The 20159-nt window shown below is 51.0% G+C and overlaps 7 protein-coding genes across 7 annotated transcripts; 3 read left to right on the forward strand and 4 right to left on the reverse strand.

The window, feature by feature from the left end:
- Positions 1-1480: 1480 nt before the first annotated feature.
- Positions 1481-5225, reverse strand: V8C40DRAFT_246747 (PXA domain-containing protein). Its single transcript, XM_083216168.1, has 3 exons — positions 4534-5225; positions 3690-4476; positions 1481-2061 (listed from the first exon to the last, which is right to left on the reverse strand). The coding sequence occupies exons 1-3, from the start codon at positions 5030-5032 to the stop codon at positions 1602-1604; spliced, it is 1746 nt and encodes a 581-aa protein (XP_083072575.1). The 5' UTR covers positions 5033-5225; the 3' UTR covers positions 1481-1601.
- Positions 5226-5431: 206 nt separating this feature from the next.
- Positions 5432-7366, reverse strand: V8C40DRAFT_246752 (zinc-finger of mitochondrial splicing suppressor 51-domain-containing protein). The gene is made up of 3 exons (XM_083216169.1): positions 6488-7366; positions 5768-6425; positions 5432-5705 (listed from the first exon to the last, which is right to left on the reverse strand). The coding sequence occupies exons 1-3, from the start codon at positions 7314-7316 to the stop codon at positions 5678-5680; spliced, it is 1515 nt and encodes a 504-aa protein (XP_083072576.1). The 5' UTR covers positions 7317-7366; the 3' UTR covers positions 5432-5677.
- A 157-nt stretch (positions 7367-7523) lies between these two features.
- On the forward strand, positions 7524-11877 carry V8C40DRAFT_246756 (CPSF A subunit region-domain-containing protein). Its single transcript, XM_083216170.1, has 4 exons — positions 7524-7864; positions 8019-10098; positions 10289-11576; positions 11647-11877. Exons 1-4 carry the CDS (start codon positions 7621-7623, stop codon positions 11671-11673), a joined length of 3639 nt encoding a protein of 1212 aa, XP_083072577.1. The 5' UTR covers positions 7524-7620; the 3' UTR covers positions 11674-11877.
- Positions 11709-13363, reverse strand: V8C40DRAFT_246759 (uncharacterized protein). Its single transcript, XM_083216171.1, has 3 exons — positions 13049-13363; positions 12676-12979; positions 11709-12580 (listed from the first exon to the last, which is right to left on the reverse strand). The coding sequence occupies exons 2-3, from the start codon at positions 12802-12804 to the stop codon at positions 11924-11926; spliced, it is 786 nt and encodes a 261-aa protein (XP_083072578.1). The 5' UTR covers positions 12805-12979; positions 13049-13363; the 3' UTR covers positions 11709-11923.
- A 27-nt stretch (positions 13364-13390) lies between these two features.
- V8C40DRAFT_246762 (coiled-coil domain-containing protein 55-domain containing protein) lies at positions 13391-14925 on the forward strand. Its single transcript, XM_083216172.1, has one exon. It carries the CDS (start codon positions 13607-13609, stop codon positions 14837-14839), a length of 1233 nt encoding a protein of 410 aa, XP_083072579.1. The 5' UTR covers positions 13391-13606; the 3' UTR covers positions 14840-14925.
- On the reverse strand, positions 14814-15689 carry V8C40DRAFT_246765 (protein translocase subunit TIM13). The gene is made up of 2 exons (XM_083216173.1): positions 15521-15689; positions 14814-15433 (listed from the first exon to the last, which is right to left on the reverse strand). The coding sequence occupies exons 1-2, from the start codon at positions 15605-15607 to the stop codon at positions 15266-15268; spliced, it is 255 nt and encodes an 84-aa protein (XP_083072580.1). The 5' UTR covers positions 15608-15689; the 3' UTR covers positions 14814-15265.
- Positions 15690-16717: 1028 nt separating this feature from the next.
- V8C40DRAFT_246766 (concanavalin A-like lectin/glucanase domain-containing protein) lies at positions 16718-18623 on the forward strand. The gene is made up of 4 exons (XM_083216174.1): positions 16718-16951; positions 17014-17037; positions 17130-17200; positions 17264-18623. Exons 1-4 carry the CDS (start codon positions 16868-16870, stop codon positions 18021-18023), a joined length of 939 nt encoding a protein of 312 aa, XP_083072581.1. The 5' UTR covers positions 16718-16867; the 3' UTR covers positions 18024-18623.
- Positions 18624-20159: the final 1536 nt, after the last annotated feature.

Genomic DNA, 20159 nt, shown 5'->3' on the forward strand with positions numbered 1-20159 from the left:
CTCTTCGCCAACATCTCCGACCCCCGAGGATGCTAGGCGTGCCGCGGAAACGCTGCTAAACTACCTGCACAGCATGACGCCCAATGGGCCATTTGACAAGAGCGACTACGCCACAATCGTTCAACTCACAAAGAAGCTACAATTGCATCAGCATCAAACTACTCGTCCTTCTATAGGAGGGCTATCGAGGATCCCCGAAGGCGATGATGGGGAAATTCAGTCGTTGACTGAGACATCGATGGTGGGGATATGACGGAGACATCAAATGGGTCTCTGGAATATCAACTACACACTTCTTTCATACGCATACGCCTGTTTCCCTGTTTTTTGAATATCTGTTATCGAAGTTTTTTTCCCCCTGGCGTTACGGAATTTTTGGAGCATTTCTGGAACAAACAAAGGATTGAGTATGGGAAGAAGACGGCGGACAGGGCTACCCAACTCGGAGTAAGAGCAAAGATGATCTTTTCACATCGAATCAATGCTGCGGCACCGACCTATTTCATATAACATGAAAAGGCTTCCGCTTCCACACCGCAGGCGACGGAAGTGGCCCTTACGGAATGGATAAGGAACTGAACTGGATGGAAACGGGGTTATAACTAAAAGAGAAAGGCGACTTCATCTGGCAACAGATCTACCAGCATCAAAACTGTTTTTTTTTTCTATCATTCAGATATCACTCATTTCATTTTTTTTACCTGGTTTCCATTCGAAACCAGTGCGATGACACCTACCACTCTCCTAACACATATCTAGCGACCAAAGATTCTGCTTGCTGCTCGCGCGCAACCTGAGTGTGCTACTGCTTTGATTCTTTTTTCATCCGCCTTTGGAATTTTCTTAACATATTTTCTTGTTTTCCTTGGTTTGACTTGATACACCAAAAAAAGGACAAAAAAAGACGGACAGGTGTCGCTGACATGGTGTGGGAGTAAGCAGGACCGTGTGCTCCATCCCCTGCCGCTTCTGGTTTTCTTAAGATTATCTAACTTCGGTCTCAACATTTTTACATTTCCTGTTTTATTATTTTCTTGTGATATTTCATTTTTTGAAAGAATATGAATTGGGGGAACAAGACAAGACCAAAAAAATTACAAGGGCCTGTTTGGCACCATACTCCTCACGGAGAAGCATGCTTTTCAATATCAAATGTGTTTTTTGAACGGGAATGACCAAAAGAGGGTCTTCGGGGAGCGGGGGGGGAACCCATATGGGGACATAATTTTCTTCTCGGCATCTACATGCTTTTTCGTTTTGTTACTTGTACCGGCTAATCCCCGTTTTTTTCTCTCAACTTTTGTCATTTAATATGGGCCACATTTAACATTGTGTGTGAGTGCCAGAGTGTGTGTTAGTATCTGCGTGTACTGGGTACATGTCGATGGTCTGTCTATCCCATGTGGAGAGTCGAGAGCAGGTGTCCAGATGGGGACCTGGAACAGGGGCTAGGCAGAAGCTGTAATACACACTATTTCTGGGCACGACTACGAGGGTACTCGTACACACTGCTGGTCATATCCGTACAAAGTACTACGTGTGCAAAAAGGTTGTGTTTATGCACTTTACAGTTAATAAGGTATATTCGTGGGTGCTTAGTATTAACCAAGTCTGTCTTGCCGTAGCTCCACAACGCCCTTGTCGCTTAGCTCTGGCATCAGCCTCACAAGAACCAATTCCAAGGCGCTATACATCAAGTGTTTGTTGCAGTACTCGTCCCCAACGACGTCGAGGAGACTCTCGAGCTCATCCAAGATCCTCTCGTCATCGTCCTCGTCGATCGCGGCAGAAGGCGATCCTGCATCATCGCCAGGGCCAAATAGCCCGCCCAGGCGCCAATGCCGACGGCCAAAGTACACGCGGGTCACGCTTGCAGGGAGCAAGTCCGAGATAGCGCTGGCGGCCCTACGGCGCAGAGCGAGCAGCTCCCTCTCCGACTGGGGAGCCACAAGAGTGGACGTGCCGGGGCTGTTGTTAGGAAACAGGGCGCCTCGGAGCGACCGAAGGATGGGTGGTAGATGAGACGAATCGAAGAGAGATTGAATATGGTGCGAGAGGAGTCTACACAAGCCGACGGAAAAGCAAAAGGGCCATTAGTTAGCTTCAGTTTAGTCTCCCATCAGAGAGCAAGAGAGAAAAAAACGACGAGCCCGGGAAAGAAATGGATATTGCCATCGGGTCCGCCCGCTATAGGTGGGGAAAGAAAGCGAGATTCAGAAGGGGAGGGGTTGGTGGATGCTGTGTGTGGGTAGACAAGAAAAAGAGATAGAGAATGCGAGAAGGAAGCGTTGCCATCGAGAGCCACTTGCTGGCAAGTTTAGCTTGTGAAAGGGGACGTCTTGTCAAGGATGACCCGTGTTCCCTTCTCTCAAGGTGTGATGCAGAAAGGTACATGTGATCATGGGTCAAGGTCAAGGCCAGAGAGGGGGGAGAGAAAGCTCCTCATGCTATCCATGATCCATGGAGGTAAATGTTGAACCAGATTGGATAGCAAGACAGGAGGCTTGCTGCGTGCGGGGAAAACAAGAAAGGAACATCTCCGATGTGTGGTACGGTGCCTGCTGGATCTTCATAGTGCGGCGAGGGACCTGCCAATGGGCATCGTGGGAGAAAGTGATGTGTCGTGCTCCATGTCGGTCAGGTAATGCGGCAACAGCCAGGAGTCGTTGCGAGGACGGAGGGTGAAGGAGGCTCACAGGCCACTTGCCAACGAGCGCCTTGCATAAGCGCGTTCTCGCCCAAAGTCCGTTGATTTCTGACAGGTAGTTTCGTATGATTCCTTTAGCCATTGACGCAAACGATCCCAGCTTCCGCAACAAGCCAGCGGAGGAGGAGAAGCGAGTGACATGCGTCCCATCAGTGGCCTTGGGTACTAACCACCGAGCGCCCACGCGTGGTGGAGCAGTCGCTGGGACAAACGGGTTTTTTTCCTTTCCGTGTGACAAGAGAAACCGACGCGGTCAGGAACCACGAGGCCTTGTCTGCTTTGGGGGAAGTCGGCCCAATGGACAGCAGATGGCTACCTGGAGGTGGCGCGGCACGGGGCGAGCGGGTGATTTGATTTTCAGACGAAATGCTCTTCCAACACCATTTCGTCGTGAGAGGCTAGACAGCTGGGGTCCTGACCCGCTTTCCCTCGTAGCTGATTGCCCCCCCTGTTCGAGGCCGGCGCGTAATAAAGGCTTCTCGATGGACGGGCCGTTTTGTGGTGGCCCAGGCCGGCGCGACAATTTCGAGCAATCGGAGCCGAGATGGCGAACCCTGCATTTCGATTGGCCGGCCAGGTAAGGAGCTAGCAGCCCAGATCTAGAATGCTCGGTGTGGTGTGGTCTTGGGTTGCAAATTGCGCCGGTCATGATAACCCTGTCGGGATGGCCATATTCGACCTCTCATCGAATGGAGCTACCTATCTACTAGATAGACTCCGAGGGCGTCGGCCAGGGCAGGAGTGTGTGCACAATGTAGATTGTATTTGTGCCACAGATGGGGAACGCGGCATCCGGCTAAGGCACGGTCCGTCCAGAGAGAGACCCTGTTTTGAAAGCTCACTCGCTGGAGGCAAGGGGGGTAGGAAGGTCCAGTGACTTTGAGAAGATGCGAGATGACGAGTAGAATCAACAATGATCAGGGGTCGGAAGGGAAGGGCCAAGACGATTCATCAGTACAACAAGGAAATTTGCGTATCTTACCTGTCGAGAGGACCATTAAGCCCCGCAATACGCCATGGCCCATCAATGGCCGCAGTCTGTAACAATGATATGAAGCCACCCAGCCAGGGTTTCCTCTCCTCCAGCTCAATCAGATTCCCAAAACACGCCCAGAGCTTGAAGCTAAGTACAGGTACTTTGGCCCCGAGGTTCGTATCCGTTGATGGTGGTGGTTGCTTGTCGTTGTGAGCGTCTTCTGCGGCTTCCTCATCGAGGTGAAGCGCCGTTCTGGGAGGTAGCGATATGGAGTCCGCCAAGGTGCCGGCCATGAGCCGAAGAGCGTTGAAGAAGAGGATACCCAAGTGAATAATCAACACAAAGACCCCTTGGGCCGTCCACTTTGGAGACTTGGCCGCATCCTGACCAAGGTCCGGTGGTCGGTCCTTCCCAGACACGATCCTTGCCTTTGTCCTATCTTTCTGTTCGCCCAACGACCTTGCGGCGATGCAGATGGCTTCGTAGAGCAGCCATGGCTGGGATGCTTTGCCCGCGATGACATTGCCAATGATTAACTCCGAGAATATTTGTTCCACAAGGGCCGTTAGGCAGGGGTTCTCCAAATCTTCAGTAGGGAGCAGGATGGCTAGAACACCTTGGACCAGCAACTGGCGATAGGTCGACTCGTTCTCTCGTTGTAGCTCCACAGCCGTGTTATCATCCAAGCGAGGCACGGGGGAAAGGAACGGCAAGGGGAAAATGGAGTGGTAGACCTCTCGGGGATCAGCATCAACCGAGGATTGCAAAGCAGATCGAGAGGCCACGCGGCGAGCTGGGACCCAGTCAGTGGCAGATCCAAAGCGTACGGCAATGCCACACCACTACTAGCCTGTAGCATGTCTATCGAGCAGATCTGGTATTTCATCCAAGAGCAAACTCTCGAGATCCAACTTCCTAAACCTCTGCTCCAGCGCCGTGGTGCAGTGTGCAATGATACGCAGAATCTCAGGCACAAACGTCTCGTCGGCAGTGATCTTGCTATACCAGCTCTGTACAAACTCCCGCATGATTATAGCGAGGAAGGCGTAGAGCTGCAGGTCGACATCATTGCGGCTCGTCAGCGGCGGCAGCAGCAGGTCCTGGATGGCGGGCTGGGCATCTCGGCCCTTATCTCCCAGTTGCTGCGGGCACAGCGTCCGGCGGATGAGGTTCAGTGTTGCCCGATCAGACAGCGGGTCTATCGGCACGGCACGGGTGCTCCGGCGATCTGCGGTGCCGGCTTCGGGGGGCGGAGAGGCGGCGACATGTTTTGGCCTCGTTGAGGCTCTGTGAGCGAGAGGAGGGGGAGCTGGAGCTGAAGCTGAAGCGGAGGCGGAGGCGGCTATCATGGCCGGCGAGTCGAGCGGCGTCGTCGCAGGATCATTGCGCGCAAGAGGCGGGGAGACGGAGAGGCGGAGAGGCGATGACGGAGAGAAACAGAAGGCAGCGGAACTGCACGGAACTGGACAGAGGAGGTTGGTCGTCAAGGTAAAGTTGGGTCGCCTGTTGGGTCGCAGGTCTGGGATATGCAGGCATGCAGTTCGATGTTTGGCCTTGAATGGGCTTGGGCTGGGCTGCACCGTGCGCTGCAGGTCACCCCGCACGTGCGTCAAGTGGGTTCATGTCGTTTTGGATTAGGCGCTGTGGCGAGCTGTTTCAGCGGGAATCTGCAGTAATACAGGGCTCTTAGATAGGTGCTGCAGCAGTCAGCTTAGTCTGGACCTCATAAAGCCTGCATATCCGAGACCAGACAAGTTGAAATAAAAGGAACTATACAGTATGTCGAGGGATTTGATGACTTTGAAACAAACCAGTTTTTTTATCTCTTCCTTTTTAAACGCCTCTTAGATATATAGTACATTGGAGAGGTGCATCTATGCATACAGTATAGCCGTACAATGGTGGTGGATGGTTTACACTCTTTCAGCATGGCGTCTAAGCACAAGCCTGCGCCATCAAAACCCACCTACTTCTTTGGGTTTTCTTCCTCTTCTCTATAGGTCCCTCGTGGTCGTCTCATATCTGTCAAGTGTGTTAGCCGGCCTGAAATGGAAAAGCATTATGCAATTATCGTCAAAACGAACCTCTTTCCTCGGAACGCCCAAACACCCCAGTTGCCACAGCTGATATCCTGAGGGTCCATGTCATCAAGGTCCCATCGCAGACTCCGGAATTTGTTCTCTCCAGGCTCTAGCAGGATGTCGAACTCCCCTCCTGATTTCTTCTTCACCCATTCGACATCACGATCCAAGTCGACCTGAGTATATCCAGTGCTGATAATTGGCACCTTGGTCTCCAGCAGCAAGGGTAGAGTTTCTTCCCAGTCGTGACTGCTTGCAGGGTGGCCAAGGCCTGGGTGGAAGAGCATGAAGCAATCAAAATAGGGATCGTAAGGCGCAAAGTGACCCGTCTTGTGAATGGTGTGGTAATAATCCACAATGGTGCTAATCTTCATGTTGTACCACACTCGGTCTTCAACTATGGTGCCAAAGGGGTTCGACGCCGTGCGTTCTGGCAGTGGGAATTCGTCGTCACGGTTGGCCATGCTCTCCGGTCCGATAAAGATAAGGTGCAGTCGTGATTCTGGGAATAGATGGGCCAGCTGCACCCATACAGGTCGTGGCAGCGATGATTCGGCTCGAGCACCGAGAATAAATATTCTCACTGGCGGGGGTTCTGGGCGAAGTTGGTTGATGCCAGCGCCACGGCCAGACCTTGGTATATGCAGGTTATATCTCAAAGCTAGAATCCAAATACCACATTAGTCCCATATGTAGTCCGCGGTTCGGTTCGCTCCCACTTACCGCTAAAGCTCTTCAGCCCCTCGACCGTTAAACGGCCTCCGTTTTGAATGTTGTAGGGGCTCAATTCGTGAAGAACACTGCCAATGGTAATCGGATATGTAAGGAGTCGAGTGATTTGTCTCATTGAGCGGTCCGAGTCAACCGCCTCAAACTCTCGAGTGTACATAAAAGTATCCCAATTTGTCATGTTCACCGCAGCATTCTCCATCTGAAGGTCGGGAAGATTGCCTTCATGGAACACTCTTCCGGATCGCAGATCGTGATCGTCTTCGTTGATTTGGCGGAGAGTATCGCAGATCTTCAGGTGATTCTCATAATCATCCATCCAGTGCTCTTTGCTGCAGTACACCGCAATGCCGCAATCGGGGCATTCGAAATCCACGTTCGCAGGCGGCATATCGCCACCAGTGGCCGGAGCAGCATCGTCAACCGCCGAAGCATCGAGGGGAACTCTAGCATGCTTGTGGTCTGGGTGAGGGCAGTATGCATGCTGCTTCATAAAGGCAGCTCGGCGACGGAATTCGGGAACTGGCGATTCGGAAAACGGATGGAAAAGGTCATCAGGATTCAAGCGAAGTGTAGATACCGGAAACTTCCCAGCAGCAGAAGCCTCAGAAGCTGCGTTCGCGCTGGATGTGAAGTCCCGCGCAGTTGCCAACTTGGATCCCGCAATCGTACGTTTGGCGTCTTGCGACTTGCACGAATGCACGCTCCGGATTGACACTTGCGCCCACGGCTTCAATGCGCCTCGCACAGCTGTTTGCCTCCGCAAAGATGCTGAGCAACGCCCACACAGGCTGTGAGCCGCTCGACGTAGAGCCGGCTCCATTGTAATGCCTGATTGACTCGAATTGACGTTGAAAGTGATCCCCCGCTATGCCTCTCGCGCCAGTATAAAAAGATGGACTGAATGGGCGCAATTTGCAAGGAGCTCGGACCACCCTCGCACCACCGCCGCATTATAGTTCCTCCATTCTTCCGGCCCTTTTCCAAACTTTTAGCATCAAATCTCAAGCAGAGCTCCGCCTGTTGATTTTCCACACAACAACCGCTTCCCAACGCGACTGAGCTGCTCAATCGGCCATTCAAGCTTCTGAAAAGCCGCGCAGGCTTGACTGCGCCCAGTCAGGAACATGGCGACCACTTCTAACATGTTCCTTTACTCGCTGACGATCCAGCCGCCAACCAATGTCGTCCAAGCGGTTCTGGGTCAGTTCGCGGGCACCAAGGAGCAGCTCATCATCACGGGTGCTGGGTCACGGCTGGCTCTGTTACGGCCTGACCCGTCCCAGGGAAAGGTCATCACACTGCTATCTCATGACATCTTCGGCATTATCAGGTCGTTGGCGGCCTTTCGCCTAGCGGGCAGCAATAAGGGTGAGTTACTCAGCTCCCATTATTTTTGGAGGGGCCACATAGTGATGGTGAAGATAAAAAAAAGCTTTACAACGCACCCTACCAGACAAACACCCCCTCATAGAGCGGGGGGTTGTTACTATTTCGCGATCAATGGGCTAATATCATGTTCCAGACTACTTAATCTTAGCAACTGACTCTGGTCGGATCACGATTATTGAGTATCTTCCGAAAGAGAATCGATTCCACAAGCTGCATCTGGAGACTTTTGGAAAGTCTGGCGTGCGGAGAGTTATTCCTGGAGAATATCTCGCTTGTGACCCCAAAGGGCGCGCGTGTCTCATTGCATCCATTGAGAAGAACAAGCTCGTATACGTGCTCAATCGAAACTCCCAAGCAGAGCTCACCATCTCCTCGCCCCTCGAGGCTCACAAGCCTGGAGTCTTAGTCATTTCTATGGTGGCACTAGATGTTGGATATGCCAATCCCGTGTTTGCTGCTCTAGAGATGGACTATACTGAGGCGGACCAAGATGCTACAGGGGAAGCTTTGCGAGAGCTGGAAACTCAGCTGGTCTACTATGAGCTTGATCTCGGTCTCAATCACGTTGTGAGAAAGTGGTCAGAGCCTGTAGACTCAACTGCCTCGCTGCTGTTCCAGGTACCTGGTGGCAATGATGGGCCCAGTGGCGTCCTGGTTTGTGGCGAGGAGAACATCACATACCGCCATTCCAACCAAGAGGCTTTCCGGGTGCCCATTCCCCGCCGACGAGGAGCAACAGAGGATCCGTCCAGAAAGCGCACCATCATCTCTGGTGTCATGCACAAGCTCAAAGGCAGCGCTGGCGCTTTCTTCTTCCTACTACAGACCGAGGACGGTGACATGTTCAAGGTCACAATCGACATGGTAGAGGACGAAGAAGGCAACACTACAGGTGAAGTCAGAAGGCTCAAAATCAAGTATTTCGATACAGTCCCAGCTGCAGCGAGTCTCTGTATTATGAAGAGCGGCTTCCTCTATGTTGCCAGCCAGTTCGGAAACTTCTCCTTCTACCAATTCGAAAAACTTGGAGACGACGACGAGGAGTTGGAGTTTACCAGCGACGATTTCCCCGTCGATGCACAGGCTTCGTATAATCCTGTCTACTTCTATCCCCGGCCATTGGAAAATCTGGTCCTCGTTGAGAGCATTCCTTCCATGAACCCTCTTCTTGACTGCAAGGTTGCCAACCTGACCAACGAAGATGCGCCTCAGATTTACACCATTTGTGGTAACGGTGCTCGAAGCACATTCCGGACACTGAAGCACGGACTTGAGATTAATGAAATCGTGTCCTCTGAGCTGCCCGGCATCCCATCCGCTGTTTGGACGCTGAAGCTGAACCGAACTGCACAATATGATGCCTACATTGTCCTCTCCTTCACTAATGGGACTCTTGTTCTCAGTATAGGAGAGACGGTGGAAGAAGTCAGCGACTCTGGGTTTCTTACCAGTGTCCCAACCCTGGCTGCCCAGCTGCTTGGTGATGACGGTCTGATTCAAGTTCACCCCAAGGGTATTAGGCATATCCGTAATGGGCAAGTTAACCAGTGGGACGCTCCGCAGCACCGTTCTATCGTGGCCGCTTCAACCAACGCCCACCAAGTAGCTATTGCCCTAAGCTCTGGTGAAATTGTCTATTTTGAGATGGATGATGACGGTTCACTGGCAGAATACGACGAGAAGAAGGAAATGTTTGGAACAGTTACTTGCCTGAGCCTGGGCGAAGTTCCCGAAGGCAGATTGCGAAGTTCATTCCTTGCAGTTGGCTGTGACGACTGCACAGTCCGTATTTTGAGCCTTGACCCGGAGTCTACTCTGGAAAACAAGTCGGTGCAAGCACTGACAGCAGCGCCCACCTCCCTTGCCATCATTTCCATGGAAGACTCGTCATCAGGCGGCTCCACCCTCTACCTACACATTGGCCTCTACTCAGGCGTCTACTTGCGGACTGTCTTAGATGAAGTTACTGGCGAATTGACAGACACGCGGCAGAAGTTTCTGGGACCGAAGCAAGTGAGACTATTCCAGGTAACGGTCCAGGGAAGGACTTGTGTACTTGGTCTAAGCTCTCGACCATGGTTGGGATATGCTGATCCCATCACCAAGACCTTTGTCGTCACTCCCCTCAACTATGTTGATCTGGAATGGGGCTGGAATTTTACAAGCGAGCAGTGCGAGGAAGGCGTCGTGGGTATTCAAGGACAAACTCTACGGTAAGTGATTGACGTCTCTTTCTCCTTTATCCTATCGTGCCAAATGATGAAAAATATGGGATCCAAGCCTGCGGGCTATGAGGTTCTTATTACGCATTTTTTTCCAATTGTTCCTACTGAAAGGCACTCGATCATCTGTTTTTGTTTTGATGTCATGAAACCTACCATTGCAGATGCTGACGATTACTAGGATTTTCTCTGTCGACCGTCTTGGGGACACACTCATCCAGAGTTCAATTCCCTTGACTTACACGCCCAAGAAGATGGTGAAGCATCCAGATCATCCTCTTTTCTATGTGATTGAGGCGGATAATCACACTCTTGCTCCTGAGCTCTGCGCCAAATTGCTTGCAGACCCAGCCCGTGTCAATGGGGACACCAAGGTTCTTCCACCAGACGACTTCGGTCACCCCAGAGGCAACCGACGCTGGGCCTCGTGTATCAGCGTCGTTGACCCTCAGGCCGAAGATGGTCAAGTTCTGCAAAGAATAGACCTAGAGGAGAATGAGGCCGCAGTCAGTGTGGCCATCGTGACGTTTGCCAGTCAGGAGAACGAAACCTTCCTGGTCGTTGGAACCGGGAAAGATATGGTCGTGAACCCTCGCAGTTTTTCTGACGCATTCGTCCATATCTACCGGTTCGAGAACGATGGCAGAGGTCTAGTATTCATCCACAAAACCAAGGTCGAAGAACCTCCTATGACCATGATACCTTTCCAAGGACGAGTGTTGGTGGGCATTGGAAAGACACTCCGCATATACGATCTTGGTATGCGACAGCTGCTACGAAAGGCCCAAGCCGAAGTCGCACCACAGCAGATCATCTCTCTAAGTACCCAAGGCAACCGAATTGTTGTCGGAGACGTGCAGCAAGGCATAACCTACGCTGTCTACAAGCAGTCAACAAACAAACTCATTCCTTTCGTGGACGATACGGTCGCCAGATGGACAACTTGCACAACGATGGTAGATTATGAGACGGTTGCCGGTGGAGACAAATTTGGCAACATCTTCATCGTGCGCTCTCCACAGAAGGCCAGTGAAGAGGCCGATGAGGAGCAAGCAGGACTCCATCTACTCAACGCCAGAGATTACCTTCACGGAACCTCTCATCGCCTGGATCTGATGTGCCACCTCTTCACTCAGGACATTCCAACGAGCATTGCCAAAACCAGCCTGGTGGTTGGAGGGCAGGACGTCCTGTTATGGAGCGGACTTATGGGGACTATTGGTGTTTTGATTCCGTTTGTTACGCGAGAAGATACAGACTTCTTCCAAAGTCTAGAACAGCATATGAGGGCCGAGGATCCTCCTCTAGCAGGCCGAGACCACCTAATGTACCGCAGCTACTATGCACCCATGAAGGGCATCATCGACGGCGATCTCTGTGAGAGATATGCTCTGCTTCCAAATGATAAGAAGCAAATGATTGCAGGGGAGCTGGACCGCTCTGTCCGAGAAATTGAGCGGAAAATATCGGTAAGAACCTACCTTCTCGCCTACACCATACCATATCACATCAGAACACAAGCTAACGTTTCATACTTAGGACATCCGAACTCGGTCTGCCTTTTAAGAGCCTTGTTTTTACTTTTACGTTAATTTTATCATGTGGAATATATGGCAATGAATGGTGTAACTAAGTAGGTTTTAGGGATGATGGCGTTACATACAGGATGATATATGCCCAATAGGCTAGGCAGAAGGCATCCAAGAAGATGCTCGTGCAGATTTTGCACGTTTACATGAAATACGAAATTCTAATGTCCCAAATTCTCCAAAAGCAAAGAAAGCAAATATGCGCCAGAAAACCAGCTGTGACGGGTTTACAGGCCCCTCCAAAACAACCCACGACTCTTGACCTTATTGGCCTCAGCATTCCTCTCTCGCCGATTTGGATGAGTCCTCTCCCAGGCTTCATCATCCATGTAAGCGACGATGGCGGCATCGATATCATAGCCGGCCTGTTCCATATACAACAGAGCGTAATCATAGTCGGCAACTTTGCAAAGTGTCATGAAGCGCCGGATTTTGCCCTTTCTCAGCTCCTCTTCCTCGCCCTCGACTGGCCGAGGAGACAGGCTGACGCCGCCCTTGTAAAACTCGCCGGGAATCAGGATCGTCTTTCGGCCGACTAACAAGTGATCACTTGTGAGGTTGTTTCGCCGTCGCAACGCCGCGGGTGGCACGCCATACCGCAGCGACAGCGACTGGACAGTGTCGTGGTCATGGTCCAAGAAATGGAGAGTGTCGTCTAGGGCAGCTTTCTCATCGAACTCGGGGGTGCTGCTTTTGTTGCTCTTGGCTGGTGGCGCATCATCTACAGATTTGTACGGTGGCGGGGGAGCAGAAGCCGGGATGGATCTGGACCCCAGACTTGGGACCGAGGTGTACAAAGGAGGATCCCGAAGGCCTTGCGGTAACGGCGAGGGCGTGCTTGATACTTGGCAGAATGGACAGTAGGATGCAAAGCGCGGGTAGCTCTAAAAGACATTTGCGCGGATTAGCAACAGATTTCGAGGGACTGGTATAAACGCTGCATCATGTAGATAAGACGGCTTCGAGTTGTGCGGCTAACCTGTATACACTTTGCGCAGATAACTCGGGAACAGCACTCTACTCTCCGGTCCTGCGGGAAAGATGCGGCGTCTTGCGAATATGGAGGCGACGAGGCAAGGCTGCCTGTGCAAGTACTGCAGTATTCCATGATATTCCTACTATACCTAGTAGTTGCGAGATGTACAGAAGCAGATGTTGGGACTGGAACCGGAGGTAGAAATAGACCTGAGGTTTGTCCTCGTGACAGGCATGAGAGAGGCACGAACTTCGGTCTTGTGATTTTAGTTATCTCAGACACCTGCCCTGCTATCTACTAATCTAGGCTGAATAACATAGAGTGCTTAGTAGGTTGTATTAATAGGCAGTTTAATCGCCGCTTTTGGATTACATACTCGAGTTGGCCGTGGGAGAGACAACATGGGGGGCCAATCACGTCATGGCCGATGACAAGCTGCTTGTTCTGGTTGTTTGTCGCCACATGGGGGGAGATGCTATTGGAAAGGGCGCCAGAGCTGGAGGTTTGGTTTCTCATTAGCGGGAGAATATCGAGATTGGACTGTCCTGTTACTGTAATGAATGCGTCTGTGGCTAAACTGAGTTGCTTGAGCTACCTCGCACTTTACAGGCTACCCGGGACCTGTCAAAATTGTCAAAATTGTCAAAATTGTTAATATGGATTCGATCCAGAGATAAATTGCGGAGCCGCCTGGCGCGCGTCTATTTGGTGCTCCGGTTCGGTACTTGGTCAACGCGCCGACAGCTTGGCAGCTTTTATTCTTTTTCTTCCATTTTCATTACCACGAACTCTCGAATCGGAATTGCATGTAGTGACTGCTCTGTTCCTCTACGCACAGCTTTGCTATTCTTACTTCCTATCACTAGCTTCTATATCGCAGAAATTGGGTCAATAATCCGTCACATCATCACAGTCTTCAAAGTCAACCGAGGCGATGAATAAACCAAAGCTGGCCTTCGGGCTTAACCTGACGAAAAAGCCTGGCGCATCCAAGCCGATGCCTTCGAGATCGAAACCCATGTTTGGTAACCACGACGATGATTCAGAAGATGAAGGGACTACCAAAGACTCCAATATTGAAGAAATTGGCGGCGACTTGGATGATTTCACATCTGCCCCAGCTCAAGCACCAGCAGAGTCAACGAGGGGGCCCAAATCAAAAAAGGGCCTCATAAATGAACCACCAAAACTAAAATCAAAACCTCAAACAAGTACAATGTTTGGCGACCTCTCCAGCACACTCGCCTCGCGCAAAAATGCCGAGGCAGCCACCGAACTGGACGCCAGCGTCTACGAGTACGACTCCATATACGATTCCATGAAGCCTCAGAAAAACAAGTCCAAGGAAGATGAAGAACGAAAACCGAAATACATGAAGAACCTGATGCGCGCGGCCGACGTGCGGAAACGAGACCAGCTGATTGCCGAAGAGAAGAAGATTGCGCGGGAGCGCGAGGCCGAGGGAGACGAGTTCGCCGACAAGGAGAAGTTTGTGACAGAGGCATACAAGAAACAGCAGGAGGAGAACAAGAAATTGGAGGAAGAGGAGCGGAGGAAAGAAGAGGAGGAGGCGAAGAAGAATGAGGGCACTGGCATGGCGTCTTTCTACCGGAAGCTGCTGGACAAGGAGCAGGAGAGACATGCGGAGACTGTTCGGGCCGCGGAAGAAATGGCCAAGAGAGGTCCTACAGAGGCAAATGGAGAGGATGAAGGAGAAGCCGATGGTGATAAGGAAAAGGAATATGCCAAGGCGGCGCAAGAGCTCAATGAAAAGGGCGCTTCCATCTCCGTCAACGAGGACGGCCAAGTCGTCGACAAGCGACAGTTGCTCAAGGGTGGTCTCAACGTCGGCGCAAAGAAGCAAGTAGAGGCGCAACGAGAAGCCGAACGACCGGTGGAGCGGGAGCGCCGGGAAATCACAGGGCAGCAGCTCGGCCGGAAGCAGGCCATGAGGGAGCGGCAGTCGCGGATGCTGGCGGAACAGCTGGAGGCGTCGCTGAAGCGCACGCGGGAGGCGGAGGAGACGAAGAAGGAGGAGGCCGAGCGGGCGGCCAAGACGCGCAAGACAGAGGGGGAGATTATGGGGGCCAAGGAGAGGTATCTGGCGAGAAAGAGGGCGGCGGAGGAGGAGAAGAAGAAGGCTGCTGCTGGGGCTGCGGCGGAGTGATGGTGCGGACGATGATGATGTATATATACACACTTACATATAGATACCCAAAACGAAATGTAATGAATGATACACGAGTTGCAAGGCAATTGATTGTTTCAAGAGGTAGAGTGGATGATCCATTGTATATGCTCTATATCCCGTCCCGAGATCCGCGCCGTGGCACCCAAGACCACTCTAATTTGAAGAAATAGTAATACAAAAACTCAGAGGGAGACTCGAAGACCAATGTAGTCAGACCCTTTTGTAGTTTTCTCAATTCATGATTCCCCCCAGCCCCATTCACCCGTCTGAACCGTATCATACAGTACATCTCTTTGCTCATCTTTTTGCTCGTTCGTTTATCATCCAATTTCGGATTTTATGCTTTTTCTCTTCCACCGCTTCTTCCAATCATTTCTCATTCTCTTTATTATTATCGAATCTTTAGTTGTTTCCCTGCTCCTGTCGTATCCTGTTGATGTACGCCGCGTTGACCTGATTCCAAGCGGCCATATACTTTTCCATGCAAGACGTCATGCACGTCTGTTCGCTGCTGGAGAGCGAGCTGCCAGGTTTGGGGACGCACTTTTCGAAGCAGTTCTCTTGGAGTTTCTGTATTGCAAAAGAAAGGAAACAATCTTGTTAGTTTTCTTCTTATCATTATAGGAAGAAGGTGGATAGGTGGGGGATTTTGCGTACTTCGATGAGGACTCGGGCGTTGGCAAGGTTCGCTTCCGCGAGGACCTGCTTCATAACGGATTGCTTGATGGAGGAGGAGTCGGACATTTTGGATTGAGGTTTGCGAGAACGATTGGGTTGTTTGTTTTGGAGAGGATTGGTTGACTTGGAAGATTTTGGAGATGTGAGGATCTGGAGTAGTTGCAAAGTTGCAGTGGCTGAGTGTGGCGTTAGAAGCTAGTGGAGAGGCGGTGCGGCTGAATTGGTCGAGTTCAAGTTGTAAAGTCGAGGTGTAAATTCCAATTAAAATAGTACAAAATATGTAATGAACTTTTATTGATTTCTCTGATATGTATATTATATTCACTATATGTTGTATAATATTCTTTCTTTCTCACTCACTTTGTCGTAATTCTATGATGCGCTTACCCGTTTTCAAATAATACGACAAGCTGGAGCATGTTGATGATGCATGTTATTGTACATACCTAGGTACTTAGATATTACCACCCAATTTCTTCAACGAAGAGAAACCTTAAATACATCTTCTTTAATTCCGGTGGCATGCTGCCTCCAAATGGCTGAAATTGGTTGTATTGTTCGCATTGTGACACTGATCTTGTGAGCTATGGGCATACGGCATATGGTGGTATCTGACATGTGACTACCTGCCTATATGGAACTGTTGGTTGAATGACAACGAAAGGCATGCTCTAAAGTATCTGCTCAGCAGATTGCATGTCGCAAAACTGGTAGACAAGAAATATTTATTCAATAAAAACTACATTCATGGATCACATACCAGTATTCGATAGCTCGTGCCTCAAACAATGTCCTGAGACAGCACAGTGTATAATGCCCCACTACAGGCGTACAAGTGGTCTCCATCAGGTACCGATACTCGATGTGTGACTTGGTATTAGAGGTGAATTTTCCACAGTGTTGGCATTTCAGAGTTGAAAATTGCCAATGGACACAATATATAGGTATTGAAGATATAGAGGAGCGTAAAATACTAATACGAGGCGCCATGAACCCTAGAACATCTGTGCAGGCCAGACAAAATATACCTACAGGTACCAAAGCACCCGGCGCAGCTCCAGCAGGTGCTAGTAGGGGCGGATACCTCCGGGCCTCCACAGTCTAGCTCATTGAGGAATAGCACTGTGTCGCGGGCTTAACACGAATTGTGGCCTTTCGGAACCTCCCATGTGAACCGCATCACTGGCTGGTGCTTGTTGCTTGTTATTTCCAAAAACACCAAAACTCCGGACGACGAGAGAGGCGGTATCAGATCCCGTGCCGATCTCCAAGTGACCTCGCCGACTGCCCGACCATTGGATCAATCTGCGTCACAATCGCGCCAAGATGCGGCTCTCCTCGCTGTCGGCGGTGCTCGCCACGGCGTTTGCGTGGACTGCGGCGGCCCAGGATGACTTTAGAAGCATAACGGTTGGTTTGATCTCGGACATGGATTGCGCAGGAATTACTGTGGGCTAACGAACCGCGCGCAGCTCAAGACGCATACTCTCGAACAAGTCAGTCGCAAATCGATGCAGAGGAAAGGGGGCAGGAGAGTGGACAAATGTGAACAATGAAGAAGCTAACTGGCGTTGTGATAACTTTTTAGCCCTACCTGGACTCTGACATGCAGAGCCGATGGTTCGATTTTGGTGGTGATACAATCATTAGAACAGACTCGTACGTTCCATGCCCAGCGCACTCACTCTATGCGATCCAATAGCTCAACCATGCATGCTACAGATATATCCGCCTCACCTCCGATCGACCTTCGCAAAACGGCTGGCTCTTTTCACGAGTACCCCTCACAGCGACCAACTGGGAAATCGAGGTCGAGTTCAAGATCCATGGCAAGAACCAACTGTATGGCGATGGCTTCGCCATGTGGATCACCAAGCAGCGAGGCCAGCTCGGACCTGTCTTTGGCCACGCCGACAAGTTTGAGGGCCTGGGCATTTTCGTCGACACGTACAAGAACAACCGCCCCGGCGTCGTCTTCCCCTATGTCATGGCCATGTTTGGAGACGGCCAGAAGTCCTACGACAAGAACAACGACGGCAAGGAGACGGAGCTGGCTGGCTGCTCGGCCAGAGGTCTCCGCCACTCGAGCATCCCCACCAAGATGCGATTGACCTACTTCCAAGACAAGAGCCTCAAGCTCGAGCTCCAGTACAAGACCGTGGGCGACTGGCTGGTGTGCTTCGAGGTGGACAACCCCCCTGCGATCCCCAACATTGCCTACCTGGGCTTCAGCGCCGAGACCGGCGAGCTGAGCGACCATCACGATATCATCTCCATCTCTTCCAAGAACCTGTACAGCAGCCCGACCGCCAGCGGCCCCGGCAAGGCGAACACGAGGAACCAGTTCAAGGCCAAGAACGAGGCAAGTGGTGGAAGCTGGACCTGGTTCTTTACCAAGATCTTTTTGTTTTTCCTCGTGGTTGGCGGCGGATATGCGGGTTTCACCGCGTACAGGTCGAGGACTAAGAGTCACAGATTCTAGACAGGGCCGCTGTTTTTGAACCTGTAACGAGGGATGGAGATGTTGGACTCACCCAGGAAACTGACACAGGCAGAGGCCTTATCGAAGGGATTATATAATTCAAACGGTCGATGGATAGGCGGGAAGACGTCATTGCCACATAAAAAGCATGCTAGTATTGGATGCCGGCCATGTCTGCTGTCAGGAATTTACTTTGTGCTGGGAGTTGGGTCATTTTGTGATACATTGCTTGACCGGCACGGGGTGGTGGGTTTTATCATGATGGCACGGAAATAAAGTAAGGAGGCGGAGGAAATTGTTTGATGGGTAAGAGCGCATTCTTAGCAGCGAAATAACGGCTTTACTGGTCCAACCTTTTTCTTTCCGTTTGATAATTGATGATGTGTTGTTGAACATGTTAATTAAGCAAAAGGGAGCTTGACGAAAAGAACACAGCTGTCCCAAAGCGTCTTAGTCCCGAAATATGGATATTGTAAAAGCTACAAGGTAGATTTGCTGCAAGCAATAGCTGGAGAAGGAGGCCGTCGTCTTCCGGAGCTAAGAAGCACCACATTTCTGGGACAATTCAGAGTTTTGACGGCGTCACCATGAAGGATCGCCAATTGAGCAAGCGAGTCAAGGATGAGGGGAAAAGAGAGTCTGAGCTAGGTGCAAACTAAACAATTTTGGTTACACCACTGGAATTGGGAGTAGGTGTCGTGCATTGCTGTGTATGTGGCCTCCCTCGTCACCTTGTCACCGGTTCATGCACTGAGCTGTCTTGGCTATTTTCTCTTGTTTCTTATTCATCCACTTGAGACTGATAGTTAGCTTCTTGGCTCCAACGCATGTCCTTGTCAGAATTATGCGTTTCCACTGAGTCACCCCCGGCATTGTTTCACTGGACATGGGATTTGCCCGGATTTCGCGAATGCATGTGTAGCTGAATCTGACTTCCCCCGCAAAGTGTGGCGGCTTAGCTCGTGTGATTTACATCAACGGCTGGTTCGGTGAGGGAGGGATCGTCTGTGTTGCTTTCGGGACATGGTTGCGCTGCCGGGCGATAAGGAAAGCTTGAAAATAAAACAAACTAGAGAGAGCAAGACGAAGAATAACACATGGATCGATCCAACATCCAAGAATAAGCATTATTCAATATCTATTTGTGAATCGATAGGGTCCTCCAAACCAGATCTCGCTCATGGGCATCATCATCTTGCATCATTAGTTCGGCTAGAGAGAGTCCAAGTTACACCTAGCGTCATCATACATCTACGATCGCTTATTCAGCGATTGTTCGGTCCAGGGAGAAAGAAACAGGGCGATACACATGCAAGCAGCTACGGTCACTCAGTGGAAGCTTCATTGATGTCAATTGAATGCTTCCAAAGAGATTCAATCGGACATTTGATCCTCGAAAAAGCCCGACGACATCATTAAGCGTTCTCGGCAACGAAATTTGCAGTGTTTCAGCTATTCGATTGCCCCCCGAGGACTGCCGTGGGGCCCAGCGAATTGGTAGCTGATTGCTTGGCTTTGGGGACTTCGTATTGAGTCGGGAGCAGCGCATGGTCTGAGCACTGGACTTGAGTTGATCGGAGGAACTTTGCTGAAGAGCCCAAGCAGAGCCAGAGCAGAGCAGAGCAAGAGAGACAACAGACGAAAAGGGATCCATTGATTGAGGGTTAAGCTCGGGGACTAGGCTGCAACCATTCAATTCAATTCGAAGGGAGGGCCAAGCGTCCAACAGAAGGAGCAAGTAGAAGCACCAAGCAGAAAGCAGACGAAAAAGCAAAAGCAATTGCCGAAGCGAACAGCAAGGGACAATTGGACCAAATCTCGCCAAACCGATTTCGCAGCATTGCAACCGATCCAGGCAGCCGAGTGCCGCTCTGCCGCATCAATCTTGTTGTTGTTGCCCGCCTCAGTTGCTGGGAAACAGCAGCTCAGCTCGAGCTCAAAGGCGGTACGTGCGCAGAGGAGCAAGTCCGGCCAGCTTGTCCAGTCGCATTCTGGTGATTTGCCCTCCAAAGGTCCATTGCATCAGACTCGACCACTACCTACGCAGCCCATTGACGCCCTGCTCCGCCAATTGCCGGCCCATCAGATCCAATTCTCTGCATTTCAATCCCGATTCCCTGCTCCAACCAAACTGAA

The sequence above is a fragment of the Trichoderma camerunense genome, assembly GCF_050948025.1.
Source record: "Trichoderma camerunense strain CBS 138272 chromosome Unknown V8C40scaffold_10, whole genome shotgun sequence".
NCBI lineage: Eukaryota > Fungi > Ascomycota > Sordariomycetes > Hypocreales > Hypocreaceae > Trichoderma > Trichoderma camerunense.

Excerpts from the sequence above, each read along its gene's own strand:
- V8C40DRAFT_246747 (XM_083216168.1), bottom strand. The coding sequence starts at position 5,032 with ATGATAGCCGCCTCCGCCTCCGCTTCAGCTTCAGCTCCAGCTCCCCCT. Across the intron at positions 4,477-4,533 it reads GCTCGATAGACATGCTACAG|CTCGCCGCGTGGCCTCTCGA; the intron begins GCTAGTAGTGGT and ends ACTGGGTCCCAG. Across the intron at positions 2,062-3,689 it reads CTTAATGGTCCTCTCGACAG|ACTCCTCTCGCACCATATTC; the intron begins GTAAGATACGCA and ends CGGCTTGTGTAG.
- V8C40DRAFT_246759 (XM_083216171.1), bottom strand. The coding sequence starts at position 12,804 with ATGGAATACTGCAGTACTTGCACAGGCAGCCTTGCCTCGTCGCCTCCA. Across the intron at positions 12,581-12,675 it reads TCTGCGCAAAGTGTATACAG|AGCTACCCGCGCTTTGCATC; the intron begins GTTAGCCGCACA and ends AATGTCTTTTAG.
- V8C40DRAFT_246766 (XM_083216174.1), top strand. The coding sequence starts at position 16,868 with ATGCGGCTCTCCTCGCTGTCGGCGGTGCTCGCCACGGCGTTTGCGTGG. Across the intron at positions 17,038-17,129 it reads AGACGCATACTCTCGAACAA|CCCTACCTGGACTCTGACAT; the intron begins GTCAGTCGCAAA and ends ATAACTTTTTAG. Across the intron at positions 17,201-17,263 it reads ACAATCATTAGAACAGACTC|ATATATCCGCCTCACCTCCG; the intron begins GTACGTTCCATG and ends TGCATGCTACAG.
- V8C40DRAFT_246752 (XM_083216169.1), bottom strand. The coding sequence starts at position 7,316 with ATGGAGCCGGCTCTACGTCGAGCGGCTCACAGCCTGTGTGGGCGTTGC. Across the intron at positions 6,426-6,487 it reads GGGGCTGAAGAGCTTTAGCG|CTTTGAGATATAACCTGCAT; the intron begins GTAAGTGGGAGC and ends TTTGGATTCTAG. Across the intron at positions 5,706-5,767 it reads TGGGCGTTCCGAGGAAAGAG|ATATGAGACGACCACGAGGG; the intron begins GTTCGTTTTGAC and ends CACACTTGACAG.
- V8C40DRAFT_246765 (XM_083216173.1), bottom strand. The coding sequence starts at position 15,607 with ATGTCCGACTCCTCCTCCATCAAGCAATCCGTTATGAAGCAGGTCCTC. Across the intron at positions 15,434-15,520 it reads ACGCCCGAGTCCTCATCGAA|AAACTCCAAGAGAACTGCTT; the intron begins GTACGCAAAATC and ends TTTGCAATACAG.
- V8C40DRAFT_246762 (XM_083216172.1), top strand. The coding sequence starts at position 13,607 with ATGAATAAACCAAAGCTGGCCTTCGGGCTTAACCTGACGAAAAAGCCT.
- V8C40DRAFT_246756 (XM_083216170.1), top strand. The coding sequence starts at position 7,621 with ATGGCGACCACTTCTAACATGTTCCTTTACTCGCTGACGATCCAGCCG. Across the intron at positions 10,099-10,288 it reads ATTCAAGGACAAACTCTACG|GATTTTCTCTGTCGACCGTC; the intron begins GTAAGTGATTGA and ends GACGATTACTAG. Across the intron at positions 11,577-11,646 it reads AAATTGAGCGGAAAATATCG|GACATCCGAACTCGGTCTGC; the intron begins GTAAGAACCTAC and ends TTTCATACTTAG.